General features: G+C 36.9%; 2 protein-coding genes across 4 annotated transcripts in view; one reads left to right on the top strand and one right to left on the bottom strand.

Annotated features, from left to right (window-relative positions):
* LOC146999037 (uncharacterized) overlaps positions 1-935 on the top strand; it is a 52782-nt gene extending 51847 nt beyond the window's left edge. The window contains exon 2 of the mRNA XM_085812463.1: positions 350-935. Coding sequence (XP_085668589.1) covers positions 350-743 — 394 coding nt within the window. The 3' untranslated portion in view covers positions 744-935. The remainder of the gene's footprint in view (positions 1-349) is intronic.
* LOC118192340 (ATP-dependent translocase ABCB1-like) overlaps positions 1-17554 on the bottom strand; it is a 209882-nt gene that overhangs the window by 161139 nt on the left and 31189 nt on the right. For 2 of the 3 annotated variants that reach the window (XM_085812456.1, XM_085812455.1), the window contains exon 3: positions 14456-14619. The exons of the other annotated variant lie outside the window; for it this stretch is intronic. In XM_085812456.1, coding sequence (XP_085668582.1) covers positions 14456-14619 — 164 coding nt within the window. The remainder of the gene's footprint in view (positions 1-14455; positions 14620-17554) is intronic. 3 annotated transcript variants of the gene reach the window in all.

Genomic DNA, 17554 nt, shown 5'->3' with positions numbered 1-17554 from the left:
GGGTACCTAGGCTCTACCCCTTGTAGAGCAGTTTGATCATTTCGAAAGGTGGTATAGAAAAACCGAAAGATAAATCGAATAAGTTTTTCTTTTAAATAATTTTGTTAAGGCCAGATAGGAATACTTGTTAACGTATTAATAACAATGGAGTTGCTGCTAAATTAGTGCGAACAGAAAAGTTGAGGAACTGGTGAGTGTGACAAGAATGAGGTAGTTCAAACATAGACAAATTGAATCCATAAAGAATTATCAAATATAAAACATCAAATACTAAGGCATGAACTTGGAATAATTACAGGGTGTTCGGGATAAATTTGACATATTTATAATTGATTATATTTTTCCGTAGGTTGGAGGTATTGACACACACTTCTCGTCACTTAAGAGTTTGGACCCTTCTTCATTCATATACAAGATGTCAGAAAGGATGGATGACTGGAACCCACCTGAATCATGGAACTTGCATCATGAGGATTCGTTCCGGCCATCAAAATAAGGATATTATAACTGCTGCCCAACGCTCCCTGAATACAGTAAAAACAATCAGGCATGAACTAGAGACTTGCAATGGTGACTACGAGGTTGTAGCCACCACAAAAAGTCAAAAATGGTTGTCTGAAAATTTCTACGACTTCACCAGTCCAAATGTTTGGCCTCCAAACTCCCCAGACCTTAACCCATGGATTATTTTGTATGGGGCGCAGTTGAAAAAGACACCAATCGCACTTCCAGTAATACACTAGCCCAGTTAATGGATAAAATTAAAACAGTTTTTGAGGCCCTTCCCAGGGAGACTGTAGCATCAGCTTGTTCGAGGTTTCGAAGCAGGATTGAAGCTGTGATCGTTGCTAATGGTGGTTATTCTGAGGGAATCTTGTTGATAGTATTGTAATTTACTCTGCCTGTAATTTTTTTATCAATTCATTAAATTTAATAGATACAAAGCGGATTTTCTTTTTCCTTACGAAACTGTCAAATTTATCCCGAACACCCTGTATATACATATACCTATAACATACACAAAAGTGAGAATGCAGACAGAAAATTCGAAGTGTAGCACATAAGAGGAATGAAAATAAATACATATGACAAATTATTAGAGTTGCATATTACATGATCCATACATTTAGTTGGGCCATAGGCCTATCCATAATTTCCAAACTGTTATAGTCGTAATCACAGATTTTAATACTGTGATTATCAATATTTTGCTGCCTTTCATGACATTTTTTGGCTAAATTATAATAATGAGTGCGCAGTAACTCAATGCCTAACTCTTCACGTATTCTCTTATTCCTTACATACCATTCAGCACTTACAATTTGTCCTAGAACAGTATTTTGGCAGACTTGTAATCTTTTCCTATTAGTTTTCTTGGTATATGCCCAAACTGGACTTGCATAACACAAAACTGGACGTAGAATGGGCTTGCAAATGAGTAACTTGTTATGTTATGTAGAAGTGAGGAGGCCACCTAATATTTACCCTAAGTAAGCAGGTATTAGCCCCACACACTATCTAGAAAACTAACAAAATTCTGGCATCATTCCTCGAGTCGAGATGGAAATTGTGACTCCAGTGAGCACTACAAGTACTGCCATCGGCGGCGGCATCAACGGTACTCCTAACCTTTCAGCGTTAAATTAGCTCAAGTAAGGGATTAAATTACATGATATACATTGCGATATACATAGTTTTCCAGGTGCATATTTCAAGATGTTCTCTATTGTAGCGGGTATAGGCAACATATTTTAGGACATTGTATATTGCATTAGAAACAGGCATGTTGTTCCCACATTACAAATCATTTTTGTAAATGATTTGTAACGTGGTAATAATCATCAGTTAAGATCTTTGGATATAATGCTTGGTATCTATTCTGCCTTATGCATAGTGTCATATTACTTCGGCTAGCTGGGTGTCTTTCATATGGATGAGTCGGTGAGGTGTAGGAGCTGGCAGCTACTATCTCATTTTTAATTTTGCAGTCTTTTCTTAGCTGAGGAACTGAAGCCTTTGCATGTTCCTGCTCTGCAACAAAGAATAGGAGGATGCTGTTGGTGAGCTGAAACAGTGCAGCATTTGAGGTTGTTCTGTAAGCACGGGAATAATTTAAAAGAAAGGGCCTTTGGATGGATTGAAGTTGCTTCTGTTTTCTCACCGTTATTGGTGACGCCCATATCGCTGCACCATACAGTGCTATCTTTTCTATAACAGCTTTTGTATCTGGGGGTTTAAGCCCCATCCGACACCTTGCATTCTTTTCAGGTTGTTAGCTATACTGGAGGTTTCTTCTTAATTTGCTGTAGGTGCTCAATGAAGTTAAGTTTATTATCTATTGTAATTCCAAGATATCTTAATAATTTGACTATTTTGATTTTGTAGTTGTCAATGTGTAATTTCGGTAATCTAGTTATTTTTTTTAGAAGGCTTATGAAATATCATGGCTTGAGATTTTTCCTGTGATATTGTTAGTTTTTGGTGCTTGCAAAGTTCATTAAATTTTTCCAGAGTGGTATTAACATTGGCCTCCAGTACTTGTCTAGAACTTCCACTGATTACAAAAGCTGCATCATCAGCAAATGCAATGCACTTTCTGTGGTCTGACCATTGATGTTGTACTATTTTGTTAAATGCTAAATTCCAGAAATCAGCACTAAGACAAGAGCCTTGTGGACAGCCTCTTTTGTGGTTTCTCTCGATGGTTCTGCTGTTGGTTATCATTATGCTCTTTCTATTGGAAAAATAGTTCTGGAATACTTTAAATAGGTTCTTCGGGCATTTGATTTCTTTAAGTGTGCCTAATACCTCAGGCCACCAGAGTGAGTCGAAAGCCTTTCTGAGGTCTAGGCATAGTAGAGCAGAATGCATATTTTGGGCTTTGTTGTAGAAATGTGGATTATTGCTTCGTTGATTGCATGTATTGTGCTTCTGTTGCGTGTAAATCCAAATTGCAAGTTACTGATGCTATTTGATTTTCTTAAATGGTGTCTGAGGCGACTCGCAAGGGATCTTTCAAAAAATTTTCCCAGTGCTGGGAGAAGACTTATTGGCCTATATGAGCTCGGATTGGACGCATCTTGACCTTTCTTGTTGAACAGAATTATCTGTCCCATCTTGAAGCAGGATGGAAAAATACCATATTGTAGGCATTTGTTTATTAGTACCGGGATAAGAGAAGGGAAGTATTTGTTTATTACTTTTAAAAAATTATTACGTTATCTATATCCCGGCTGGACCAGGAGCTTTTTTCTTTGGTAGATTTTTAATAATATTATTAATTTCGAATTCTGTGAAGGGAGCGTGTGTGCAAGGAGGTTGGGTATTTTCTCTTCTCGATCTTTGAGCTGTTGTATCACCTTCTGCATCGTCGTTTAGGAATACGGCTTCCATAATTTTTTTCTATTGCAGTTGTAGTAGCATCCTCTGACCCTGAGGTATGTAAAACTGAATGGGGGATTATTATTTGTGAAGGTTTGAAAAGTTTACGCAGATTTTGTATATCGGACCATAGGGGTCGTTGCTGTTTGATATGTATTTTTTCCAGCAGTTTATTTTTGCTGATCGAATTTCTTTTTTATAGAAAGCTTGTAAGGATCTTAAGTTTTACTAACGTTTATTTTATTTTAAATCTTTACTATCACTTCTTATTTTCTACTTCCGGCCAGAATTATAAGCGTGAAGGAGTTTATGCAAAGTTGTCTGGCGAACGCCAAGTATTTAAGTGTGGCCTTTTTGCCAAGCAGAAGAGAGGAAGCCGTGAGTTCGAAGCAGGCCGCTTACCTTAGAAGTTACGCAGTTGCTACTTTGCCTTCCAGGCCAGAGGTTTTAATCCTCTTGATAAATTAAACGTATTGTAGTGTTCACAGTCTCTGTGCTACATACGCTTCCTGTTATTATAAGGCCAATCTTATTCTAAAGTTAAATTAGAGTTTAGTTTTATTTTGATATCTTTTAAGTTAGACCCCGAGTGGAGGGTCATTGTATTCCGAAGTACGGAAGTCATTGTATATAAAGAAAAAAAATAAAGGGTTTTGTATACCCTTCGTCTGTATCCTGTCTACTTACTACAATTAGTGAACATAGCTTTAGTAAGCTCTCTGTTCTAGTCAGGTCATTGTATGTTTCCGAAGAAGGTTAGAAGAAACATTGAACCTGATAGTGGCGCCCGACGAAGAATAACCATGGCCGAGTTTCAAGAAGAACCTGTGCTGCCTGCAGAAACAGCTCAGAATCCAGAAATGCCAGCTGCCGCCCTGGAAGGATTTGGGTATATTGTCCAGACCATGCGCGCTTCGATGAAACCAGAAGCAACGTTTAATGGAAACTCACAGGTAACCAGTTTTTTGGAAAAATTGGATGACCACTTCATGCTCTACCCCGTGCACGAGTTTCAAAAAGTTACCTTAGCTACCAGCGCTTTGAGGGGCCAAGCGCTTAACTGGTTCAAATGTATCGGCAGAAGTCTCTTGGGTCAAGCAGGAAGTCCCACCTATACCTACGAAAATTTCAAGACTGCCCTACTAAAAGCCTTCCCTGTTGTAAGGGATCGTGCGAAATTAGAAACAGAACTTTTCAGTATATATCAACAAAGAATGGAAAACCTCTCCAGTTTTATTTTAAGAAAAATTCACGTTTTCAAGCTCTTGTATGGAAACCGTCCGGATCCTGAAATAATTCAAGTGATTTTGCCGAGGTTACTACCCCAAGTGCAAGACTTTATTGAATTGAGAAATCCGACTACACTGGAAAAATTATTTGAGCTAGCAATCCAGTTTGAAAGTAGAAGAACGGCGGACGTCGAAAGAAGACGCCAATATCAACAGCGAAACCAGTTTGGTACGCCAAGACTACAGCAAACTCAAGCACATGGCTACGGAGAAAAAGCGAATCAGTGGGCAAGGAAACCCGAGCATTCAAAAACAGCCGGCGAACGTCGACAGTTCAATAGCAACCCAGGAAAAAAGTCTCAAGGCCAGTGGAGAAAGAAGGAAAGCACCGAAAGAAAAAATAATTTAAACTAAAACGGATTTCTGCTGACGAGAGGGTGCGGAAATCCGAAGGCCACGAAAACCCCTCTTCCTACAAGTTAAATACAGTAATGGTGAAAAATTTAACTCTTCCGAAGATTGAAGTCTTGGTAAATAATATCCCGGCCACCGCACTCCTGGATACCGGCGCGCAGTGTTCCTGTGTGGCAGAAGTCTTTTTTAGAAAGTATTTTCGCAAATACCGCATATATAATGCGGATAATACAACAGTATTAGCGGCGCAAGGAGAACAATGTAAGTGCGTAGGTAAAGTACCTTTGTACATCCGTATCAAGGACGAACAAGTAAAGGTGATGTTTTTTATAGTAAAGAATTTGCAAGCACACTTAATACTAGGAATAGACTTTCTTTCAGACGCACAAGCTACACTGGATTTTAATGAAGCGTCTCTTAAGCTGACGATGAAACCAGTGCGTGTAGAAAAGGTTGAACCGCCGAGGTTAAATCTTGACCACCTGGCTAATGACGAGCAAGATAGAATCCGACAAGTGGTAAGTGAATTTGCTTCCTTATTTAGTGATATTCCAGGATTTACCCAGGTTACTAACCATAGTATTGACACCGGAGATGCATTGCCGGTTCGTCAAAAACCATACCGGTATGATAAGAATAAGGAAAAAATTATAGAATGGCATATTACCGATATGCTACGTAAAAAGATCGTAACGCCTATCTCAAGTAGTTATGCTAGTCCGGTGGTTTTATGTAAGAAAAATAATGATTATCCTTTGGAGCATCCAAAAAGGTGGAGATTCGCTATTGATTACCGTAAATTAAATTCCATAACGAAATATCCGGTATATCCGTTACCGATTATAGAAGAAATTTTAAGGAACATAAAATCAACCAAATTTATGACAACTTTAGACTTAACGAATGGTTATTTTCAAATAGGGATCAGGCCTGAGGACGTGCCTAAGACTGCTTTTATAACCAAGTCTGGCACTTATGCATTTTTGCGAATGCCGTTTGGCCTTTCAGGCGCCCCAGCAACATTTCAGCGATGCATGGACATTGTGTTAAGACCTGTTCTCGGAAAGTCCACATTTATCTATTTAGACGATATCATTATTACTAGTGATAATCTAGACCAACATGTACAGGATTTAAGACAGGTGTTTTCTTTATTAAATGAGGCCGGTCTAAAAGTTAATGTCGAAAAATGCAAATTTGCAGCCCCTGAATTAAAATATTTAGGTTACAAAATATCGCAAAAAGGGATCGAGACAGATGAATCAAAAATAATCGCTGTACAAAAGTATCCGACTCCAAACACGGCAAAGAAGCTCTCTTCTTTTCTAGGACTTTGTTCATATTATAGATCCTTTATAAAAGATTTTGCGGCTATCGCTGAGCCATTGTTAAAATTAAAAAGGAAAAAGGCAAGATTCTCGTGGACGGCCGAAGCCAATAGTGCTTTCGAAAAATTAAAACAAGCATTAACGCAAGCCCCTGTGTTGAAATTTCCTGAAAAGGATGAAAATTTAGAAATTTCAGCGGATGCTTCGGATTATGCGGTAGGAGCGGTACTTTCGCAAAATCAGCAGCCAGTGGCATTTTTTAGCCGAACTTTAAATCAAACACAAAGAAACTATTCCGCGACCGAGAGAGAGGCACTTGCAGTTCTGTTAGCAGTGCAAAAGTTCCGAGTCTATTTTGGAAAGGCGCCGATAACAGTATATTCTGATCATGCGGCGGTAACTAGATTGTACTCTGGAAAAAATTTATCCCCAAGGTTAATAAGATGGGCACTCAAGCTGCAAGAATATAATCTGGTAATCAAGCATACCCCCGGAAAGGAAAATATCGTAGCAGATGCCCTGTCACGAATTAAATTAGACGAACAGGGTAATACCGTAAAAGTTGCAATGCTGACAGCGTGTACAATAAATTCCCGAGAAACTGTAATAACCGAACTGGGTAAGGATCCTGAGTTTGGAAGCATTTATGAGTATTTGAAGGATCCTGAAAATTTTAGCCACCAAGATATTGTGGCGATAAGAAATAGGGCGGCCCATTACGAACTAATAGATGGTCTATTATTTTATACAAAAACTACGAATTCCAACAACGAATTTCGACCTGTTATCCCAGCTAGTCTTAGATTAAATATCCTGCAAGAGCTCCATGACAGCCCTTTAGCTTCTCATGCTGGTATTCGAAAAACTACTCAACGCGTACGCGAGGCAGTCTACTTTCCTGAACTGCAAAAGTTAACAAGGGCGTATGTCCAGTCCTGCCCACCATGTCAAGCCGTTAATTATATTAATTTCCGCCCGGCCGGGTTTCTAAATAGTATTAAATCCGAATTTCCAAATGAAATAATCGGCATCGATTTATTGGGCCCTTTCCCAAAAAGTCAGTTAAACAAAAGTCGCTATCTCCTTGTTATAGTTGATCATTTTAGTAAATGGACCGAAATTGTTCCCTTAAAACGAGCCTCCGCGAAATTAGTTACCGATTCTATTTTAAATAAATATATTTTAAAATACGGGGCGCCCCTAAAAGTTATATCGGATAATGGTCCTCAATTTGTAAGTAATGTATTTGAAGACATGTGCCCAAAACTGGTCATATGTCATTTAAAAATGGTCCCGTATCGGCCGCAATCAAATATAGCGGAACGGGTCAACAGAAATATAGTGAAAATTATCCGTAGTTATGTTAAAAATTTTCATAAAAGCTGGGATAACTATGTCAATGAATTTGCTTTCGCCCTTAGGACCGCAAAACATGATACAACGGGCAAAACTCCTGCTGAGTTATTTTTAGGCAGAAAGGTTATAACACCGTTAGATAAACTATTTTATGTGCAACAAAGAGCCCAGAATTTAAAATGGGTGATATAGAAAAACTAATAAAAGAAGCAAAAAAGAATACGGAAGTAGCACAAAGAAAACAAAAATTGTATTATGACTTGAAACGACGGGGAGTAACTTATAAAGTAGGGGATGAAGTACTAAAAATTAAGCATTCACTTTCTTCAGCACCAGAAGATAAAACTGCCAAATTTTTTCCACGCTTTGAAGGACCATATGTTATAGAAAAAATAACTCACGCTGTTGTAGTGTTAAAGGCAAGAAATGGTGAAACCTGTTCCGCAAATATGGATCAAATCAAGCCCTACTTCGATCGTAATAAAATGCAAATCTTTTCAGATCTTTTGCAGGATCCGGTACGGCAGACACCGCAGGTACAAGTTCCAGAGGTGGGAAAACGACAAGTACAAGGGCAAGCCAATGAGAGACAGAAGCAAGTGAAAAGAAAATTGCCCCGCGGAAAAATTGAAGGTACAAAGAAAAAGAAGCCGTTCCACCGTCCAAAAAACAGAGTTCACGAACACCCCCAGAATGAAGAAGGGAGAAGGACGACGTATGTGGAAAAGACCGGGAGAAAGGACGGCAACTATAACCCGGCTGTGAAACGGAAGATTGACTCATCCGACAGAACTCTCCGCAGCAAAAGTCGCCGAACTGCGGAAGGGCCATCAGCGGCGGAGGAAAAAGTACAAGAAAAATTTGAACGGCCAACAACGAGGTCCAAGCAGGATCACGACAGAAGTTTCCCGGTTCCACCAAGACCAGCTGCCTTCAAACGGCCAAGACCACAAGCAGAGGACAGAAGGAAGATGTTCAAGGGTGGCCGTAGTGGTGAAAAACGGAAGCTTCCAGAGGAAAGCACTGAAGGGCGAGCCCGTACAAGAAGGAGGATCAACCAAGCTACGGTCTGCAGCACCTTTAAAGATTGGGCCCAGAAAAGGATGTCTGAATATTACAAAGATAAGTAAAATTTTATGTTACTTTACAAACTTAAGTTAATCTTTCATTCTTACTGCAAGTGGCAGATTTCAAGAAGTTTTACCTCATGCGAGGTCTACCTTTATCGCCAAAAGGGCGAGAAATGAGTTGTGACCGATTTTCTTATTATGTTTTTCAATTACTCGCGCGTAAAACTAAAGTTGATGTATAATAGCGTTGTATAAAGACTTAAATATTGTAAAAAGTTATTGTATAAATTTTATTTAAAACATTCTAACAAGAAAGAAGTTTTAGTCTGAAAGACTTTTTGAAATGTAGTATTATTTCAATGTAGAAAGAATTGGCACTTGCTTTGAAAAGAATAGAAGTTAACAATGTACTACTAATGTATGTTTTCAAATGTGTAAAATTAACGGCATCTTGATATGTTCTTGTATACATGTGAACTGTTATTTTGAATGTTTAGAAATACCGTGATATGGTAAAAGTGAAAGTAATGTTAAAAAATTTGTTATTCGTGTGACTGTAAAGATTAAATCATGCTGAATATGTGTTAAAGGTTGAATGATGTAGTTAGGCTCTCTGACGCTACACTTTAGAGTTAGCCACTTTTAGAATAGTACCTCAGGGTCTAGAGTTGAAATTAGGGTGTGTTAAGAGGTCTCGTATGTTGAATTTTAACACGTTAGTGTTTTGATTGTAGGAGGAAGTGTTGAACACATAGACAGAAACACATTCGTGTTTGGTGTTTTTACAACACATGTCAGAGAGCACGGGGAGAGATAATTAAAATAGTCATGAATGAAATAAGAATGTTAAGAAAAGTATATTCTATATGTTATTTGCAATGTCATTCTGTAACATTTCATTAAACTAGTTTTCCTTCCATATTTCTGGAAGGAACCAGAATTGAATAAAGCTCCTGTTTTGATGCAGTACAGATGAAAAAGAAAAAAGATTGTTGTATATTCCGGGAGCTGCTATTGTACCAAATTTCTTTCTTTTAAAATTTTCTAGTTTCTAGCTAAGTTATGATTGTTAAAGGTTGGCCTCGCGTTAGTTTCTAGAGCTAAAAGTTTTCAACAAGGTCGTTTTAGACCTCAGTTTCAAACTAATTAACTCTGGCGGGAAGTATGTAAGGATCTTAAGTTTTACTAACGTTTATTTTATTTTAAATCTTTACTATCACTTCTTATTTTCTACTTCCGGCCAGAATTATAAGCGTGAAGGAGTTTATGCAAAGTTGTCTGGCGAACGCCAAGTATTTAAGTGTGGCCTTTTTGCCAAGCAGAAGAGAGGAAGCCGTGAGTTCGAAGCAGGCCGCTTACCTTAGAAGTTACGCAGTTGCTACTTTGCCTTCCAGGCCAGAGGTTTTAATCCTCTTGATAAATTAAACGTATTGTAGTGTTCACAGTCTCTGTGCTACATACGCTTCCTGTTATTATAAGGCCAATCTTATTCTAAAGTTAAATTAGAGTTTAGTTTTATTTTGATATCTTTTAAGTTAGACCCCGAGTGGAGGGTCATTGTATTCCGAAGTACGGAAGTCATTGTATATAAAGAAAAAAAAATAAAGGGTTTTGTATACCCTTCGTCTGTATCCTGTCTACTTACTACAATTAGTGAACATAGCTTTAGTAAGCTCTCTGTTCTAGTCAGGTCATTGTATGTTTCCGAAGAAGGTTAGAAGAAACATTGAACCTGATAAGCTCTCTGTTTGGCGAAAATTATGTACGCTACAGTTCTATCTGCTTCTGTTTTTGCTTGTTTCATTCTTCTCTTTAACTCTTTCGCATCGAAGTCACCCGTAACGCCCGTTCATTCAGGCAACGGCAAACCGACCCAACGCCTCGTTTATTTTCTACCTAGTTTTTTCCCCTCCACGTTAGTGTATGGCTCATTGGTTTCGCGAGTTGTTAAAAAACATGTTAATCATTCTTTTGAAGCAAATAAAGGAGAAATACGGAAAGCTATTGACGTTCGCAGGTGCAATCCGGCCCTAAGGTGAAACTGCACACAATGGAAGAAACCGCAGAAAAACCTCCAAGAGCAGCAAGGGGGAAAGGAAAACTATTCCAAGACAAATTCGTAAACACGGGCGTTTTCGATGTTTGTTGAAAACAGATTTGGTCGTCTCTCGATGCGAAAGAGTTAAAGCTCTGGTTTTATTGCGTTCAGAGTGAAGTGAGGTTGTCCACCAGTTAACTTTCTTGATATCACTAGGAATTTTAATGTCAAAGGATTTTTCACAGTAAGCTTGAATTGATTTGGTCAGTTTCGTAGTTAAGTCATCTAACTGAACTTCATTAGTGGAATTTTTGAGTTCATTTATTATTAAAGGAACTTCTGTGGAGATTGAATTTACAAATCTTTTGATCCTGTTATTTGTGGTTTTGAAGCGCTTTGTTGTTATTGCTACAGTCTGTGCGACAAATGCATATGATATTAATTTGTGGTCTGAAATTACTTCGTCCTGTATGACCGTCCAGTTCATGTTCCGGTGGGCCAGAGTAACGTGTTATCAATAGATAATATACCGTTTCGAGCAATTAAGAGGTATAGTTTGGCTTTACGAACTCGAAACTTCTGGATAATATATGTAATCTGCGGGGACCATGATCTTCGGGGAATCGAATCTTGGACTTCTTGAATACCCGTCGAGTATGCTTCCAATTGCAACACGAAGACATGCGGAAAAGAAAGAGTAAATGCTTTGTATGCCTTTAAGTAAAGTAATTATAAAGGTTTTTGTGAAATATATGTTAAGTGAACTCGTACATCTTAAAACGCATACAACCTTCGAATATGCGACTGCTGAAAGACTGTTGATAACTTATTTATTTTAAAAGAAATTACTTCCAACTTTTTACAGCTGACTACGTGACATAGCTGCTTTCTGAAATAGTAATCAGAAAGTTTGTGTTGCTACAAATATTTTTATAATTTAATCCGTTTTGTGACAAAATTTACTGTCAAGTTTCCACCTTGCACGCATAGTTTAAAACATTGTTGCATGATTTAATTCCATATTTAATATATAGCTTTTATGACATTTGGATTTTTTTAAAGCAGGAAAGATTACAACTCAGCAACAGGAATCGAACCACGGGCCTATGGAATATGCCCCCAGCGTACAGACCACCACATTACGAATGCATGCTAAGAAGGCGGGAGAAATACCTTACATACTCCCCCTTTTAAAGGACGACTGGGGTTTTAGGGGACTCAATCGCCAAATCCTAGATGTGGAGAATAATTATCCACCACTCTTTTAGTTCGAGCGCCACGGTAGAGACATTACGCTATTTGGATTGGATTGGATTATTTAATTATGGCAAAGCACTCGAGGGCTATCTGCCTATAGGGAGGAATGCCTTCATGGAGGACTTTCTAAGGGAAACTGGCTCGTATACACGTTACACATGGGGAAAACATTCATACAGCCAGCCCGTTCGCGGGATTCGAACCTCGGACCGAACTACCAGTGTTCAGCGACTTTACCGCTTGGCCGCTGGTGGACTAGGTTAACTGGATGCAAGAGAGATTGAAAAATAAGCGACGCCTTCACCGGGAATCGAACCACGGACCTCTGGAATACGCATCCAGCGTGCAGATCAACGCATTACGAAGGAGGGAGCAATACTTTATAATGCAATTAACCTTCAATATCGGATATTTAAGGTATAAAACACAGAAATCTTCTAACAAAAAGGCTTAAAATATCAGCTCTAAGTGTTTCTATTAACAAACCTACATTTTAATTTCACACAACTGATTTTATTCCGGTTTAAATAAAAATTATACGTTATAATAAGATGCCCTTTGGCACTTGAATAATTTCACTAGAATTAGACTTTTTACTTCTTTCTCACTTATGGAAATAAAGTCATTTGACTTCATTAATAAAATTGACAAACGTCATTTTCAAGAACCAACCTTTTTTTTTTTTTTTTTTTTTTTTTTTTTTAGCTTTCATCACAATAAAATACGAAAACAACGAAGAATTTTTCTATTTCAGTAAATTGCCTTCTGCACACGTTCTTTAAAATACATAGAGGTAAAATTCTTTAAAATATATAGAGGTAAATACGCAAAGATATTTCCGATGAATATTAATTTCCTCGAACACAGTTTTATAAGCTCTGATACAGGAGAAATTGGAATCTTACGTAACGCAACTTTCAATCGAAATTGGTAATAAAGTGTCCTTCATATTGATTTAACATTATTTATCAGAGCAACTGCGTAATTGCAGCATGCAGTGAAGTACCGTATGAAAACTTGCGGCATTATGACCTTGAATGAATGAAGGACATGATACGGAGGTGAGCGGCTTTGAAAGAGGGAACTAGTTTGAATTCAAGATCACTTCACCAGTTGCCACGCCCCTTTACATAATTAACGTGGCCGTTGTTGTATGATTTTAATTTCCGTGTCTTACTGGGCGGAGACTTGCAGTCAGTTCCTTCAGATGCAAACTAAGAAGTTTCATAAAACTTGCACTGCGAAACTTTCCTTTATCAAAAATTGAGGTTTTTTTTTTTTTTTTTTTTTTTTTTTTAAACAAGCGTACTTGTGCATTTAAATTGTACGCAAAGTATTGAAACTCAAATCCAATGAGTTTAATAATATTTGGGCTTCTCTTTGGAATATGGTAACAGGTATTTTGACGACATTTTGGTAAGGTTACTAGGTTAGGACTTTAGCAATAATTAGCAATAATCTGAGAAGTACACAGTTCGAATCACAGATTATTTTGTCTCAGAGAAATGAGAGATCACGAGACATGCCATGTGACATTTTCAGAAAAATTCCGATCGTGATTTTAGCTAATAAGCACTTGGAAACAATTTCGCTGCTAAATTGCAGAATCGCCCATTTATTTGTTTGTTTGGCGCTTTTTATAAAAGTAAGAAGAATTGGATTTTTGTCAATTTTCTTTGACTTTTTAAGTGAAAATAGGTCGATGTGTACATGGATAAAGTCAAGCGTGTGCGCAATCCCATTTTTGTGCAATTCTGGGATATTGTTTTTTAAGTGAAAATAGAACGACGTGTACATGGATACCGTGTATGTGCAATTCTTAAAAACGCGGCAAGCAGTTTGCGATTCTGCACTTTTTCCCAATTTCACACCTAATCTTCGTCACGATTAAGCATTTTTGTTCCATAAAAGTGCTAATATAAGCGTAATTCGGCTAGCAGATTGTTGGAAAAAATGATGAGTTAAAACAAAAAAAACCCATGCCTTTACTTCGTGAAAACAAAATGGCGTCCAAAACAAAACTAGCAGGTTGCTGTAGCAGGGTTGGTCACCAAATGTTCGCCAAAAAATCGCCAAGTTACGATAATGTAAAGATTCACCAGCTGGTTTTTTTTTTTTTTTAATTTTATTATGTGCTCTGCTTTTAGGCACTGCACGGAAAGGGAGGGATGCCCGTGGAGGCCTTTTTAAGGTAAACTGGCTTGTATCCAAGTTACACATCGGGAAAACCACGAAAACACGCCCATGCAGCCAGCCCGTTCGCCGTGACTCGAACTACCAATGTTCAGCGGCTTTCACCGCTCGGCCGGAGGTGGGCCTCTGTTCTAGGTTGCAGTATAATTATTAAAATATAACACAGTATAAAAACAACAAGTAACTTACATAGTGACGTTAGATGTATTTTTTCTTCCTGCATCGTAATTCACCAATATGTCGATGACTTTTCCAAAAATTACCATTTGTACAGGTGAACAAACTCCAGAAAGCATTGCAACACATGTAGCGAATATGGTCAAAATTTTATCCCCGAGACTGGCATACCTAAACTGAGTAAATAAATATGAAATGTTAATGACTAGGCACACCTAAACTGAGTAAATAAATATGAAATGTTAATGACTGGCATACCTAAACTGAGTAAATAAGTATGAAATGTTAATGACTGGCATACCTAAACTGAGTAAATAAGTATGAAATGTTAATGACTGGCATACCTAAACTGAGTAAATAAATATGAAATGTTAATGACTGGCATGCCTAAACTGAGTAAATAAATATGAAATGTTAATGACTGGCATGCCTAAACTGAGTAAATAAATATGAAATGTTAATACTTATATGTCTTTCGCAGCATAAAATAAGCAATTGACAACTTCAAATAGACTAAATATTATTATTAAAAAATCTGACGTGTACACCACATGACTTTCTTGTACGGAATGTTAAATTATACGCATTTTTTCTCTCGCATTTTGTTTAAACTTATTGGATTGAATTAAATTTACTTCGCCGTCAGCGCATAAAACACAATAGAATAAGTGCATTCTTTAAACTTCACTCTATTTGTTTACCATAGCGACACTCTGGCGCTAGGTTCACTTAACAGTATTATATTTCGTTCATGTTATAACTCAGAGTGCATAAAATTTATATCATTTGAATAATTATCTAATTGTTGCCACATGTTCTATTCAAATACTATAATACAGCTAGAACGATGTATAAATGAAGTTAAGCAAACAAAACTAAAAAGAAACAGTTTTTCACAGACGAGTGTGTATTTCTCATTCAATAAATTCAGTTCTCACTTCGCAACAAGGCAAAAATACATAAAAACTCGAAACATCTGTATTAAAAATTACGAAGTAAATTTTAAAAACTTATTTCCTCGAAAAAATTCCAGAAAGGATTAAGCATGATTTAATTCGCAATAATAAATGAAGGCGTCAACTTTGTTGTTGCGGAGCTACGTTTCTCTAGATTGGCAACAAATCCACTATCCTGCTGTTTCAAATGTAAACAAGCAATGGCCGCCATCAAAAAAATTATTAGGCTTAGCGTCACTTAAGCAACTTTAAAATTGTTGATAATTCTCAAAATATTGCATACAGATTTACTAAAGGGCATAAAAATCTTAAACGGATGATAAGAACAACATAATTCAATCAATTTTAAAGCAAAACAATGTACAATTTACAAACATATAAGAGTAAAAAAACTCAGATTACTGAGCCGAGTAATAGAGTAGATACATATATAAATATATGCGTTTGGTGCTGCCGATTGCAACCAAAATACGACGTGCACATCTACATGTTATAGTAGTCCTATATACGAAATTTCAATGTTCTGAGGTACGTACGTACGTTCGTACAGACGCCACGAAAAATTCTCTTCAGAATTCATTTTAAAGCAGTTTTATAATTTTTTTGGAGGAAAAGAGTCTTTTATTCTGTCCTTACGTACAGATATCACGCAAAAAGATCGTTAAATTGCATTCGAAAGCGGTCAAAATGGATATTTTCGTTGAAATATGCTGCCTGAAACTTTTCGCGATTACAATACTTCCTTTTTACTTCGTACAAGGAAGTAAAAATAAATTGTAAATTATAAACGCATAGTTACACTTCACTGAATGAATCAAATAAGGCTGTCACAATTTTGATCATACAAATACATTTCATTTAACACATAGGAAATTTAAACCAACAGGATTTTGGGGGAAAAAGTTCCAGGTAGCAACTTGCTCCTTACCACGCTAAAGCATCTTTTAGAAGCGGAAATGACCCATCACAGGCAAACTGGCTTTGACAAAAAATTGTCAAAATTATGCGACTTAAACCACTTTCACCTAACGTGAAAAAAGCCCATTCTGAATGTGGCATGCATAGCAAAAATGCCCATTTTAAAGTTTGAAAAAAAAATAATTTTCGAGTTCCAACCAGCTGCCCAGACAGTACTTCGGCTGCGATGCCAAGGGGTTGTTAATACAAAAAGAGTACAAAAGGTTGTTGTTTGCTTAATTTCTTTTATACATCGTTGTAGATTTATTATAATATGTGAATAGAATATGTTGCAACGATTAGATAATTCTTAAGATGATATAAATTTTGTGCATTCTGAGTTAAAAAAAGAATGAAATTTAACGCTGTTTAAGCGAACCTAGGGCCAGAGTATCGCTATGGTAAACAAATATAGTGAATTTTAAAGAGTGCATTTTTATTCTATTGTGGTTTATGCGCTATAGACGAAATAAATTTAATTCAATCCAATAAGTGTAAATGAAATGCAAGAAAAAATACGTATAATTTAATATTCCGTGCAAGGAAGTCATGTGGTGTACACATCAGATTTTTATTTCAATATGAATATGCTGGAACTTTTACCTTGAAGCGATAAATTTAGTTCTCCAGACATGTCATTCAAATAACACAGTTTATGTAGCCACAACTTATTATGGAATTAATTCGCAAAATCAGATTTTTATTCGAAGAAATGAACTTCATCTTTTAATTTTAATAAACTTAAATAACTTTTATATTTTAAACTGCGGCTTCTCGAAAGCCACCTTAACTCTGCTTGTAATAATATGCTTTTGAATTCAGAACTCACGTCTTTACAAAGATAAGAAAACAAACGACTGGTCAGAGCGCGAATTTTACTAATGTTTACCTCTTTAACACTATCTTGAAGCATAATATCTAACTCCGCTGCTATTTTTTTAGCCACTACAGTTATCTCGATGTAATGGCTAGTTGCCACTTTCCTAAACTTTGGCTAGAAATTCAATTTTTTTCACCGACCATCGCTTTAGCCAAAATTGTGTTGCCATTTAACATACACTAATAATTGTTGGTAACAGTTGATTCATCGCACTGAATAGCAAACTTTGGGCTCATTTTGTGCCTAGTTATTTAGCTGCTGATATTGATCTTCATTAATTTCCGAAAATCGTTTTGAAACAGTATCAATAGATAATAA

Source organism: Stegodyphus dumicola, chromosome 1, assembly GCF_044657685.1.
Source record: "Stegodyphus dumicola isolate Sdum_Otavi_A_Nest chromosome 1, ASM4465768v1".
NCBI lineage: Eukaryota > Metazoa > Arthropoda > Arachnida > Araneae > Eresidae > Stegodyphus > Stegodyphus dumicola.
Note: the sequence above shows the minus strand (reverse complement) of the source record. Positions and strands in the feature narration are given on the sequence as shown.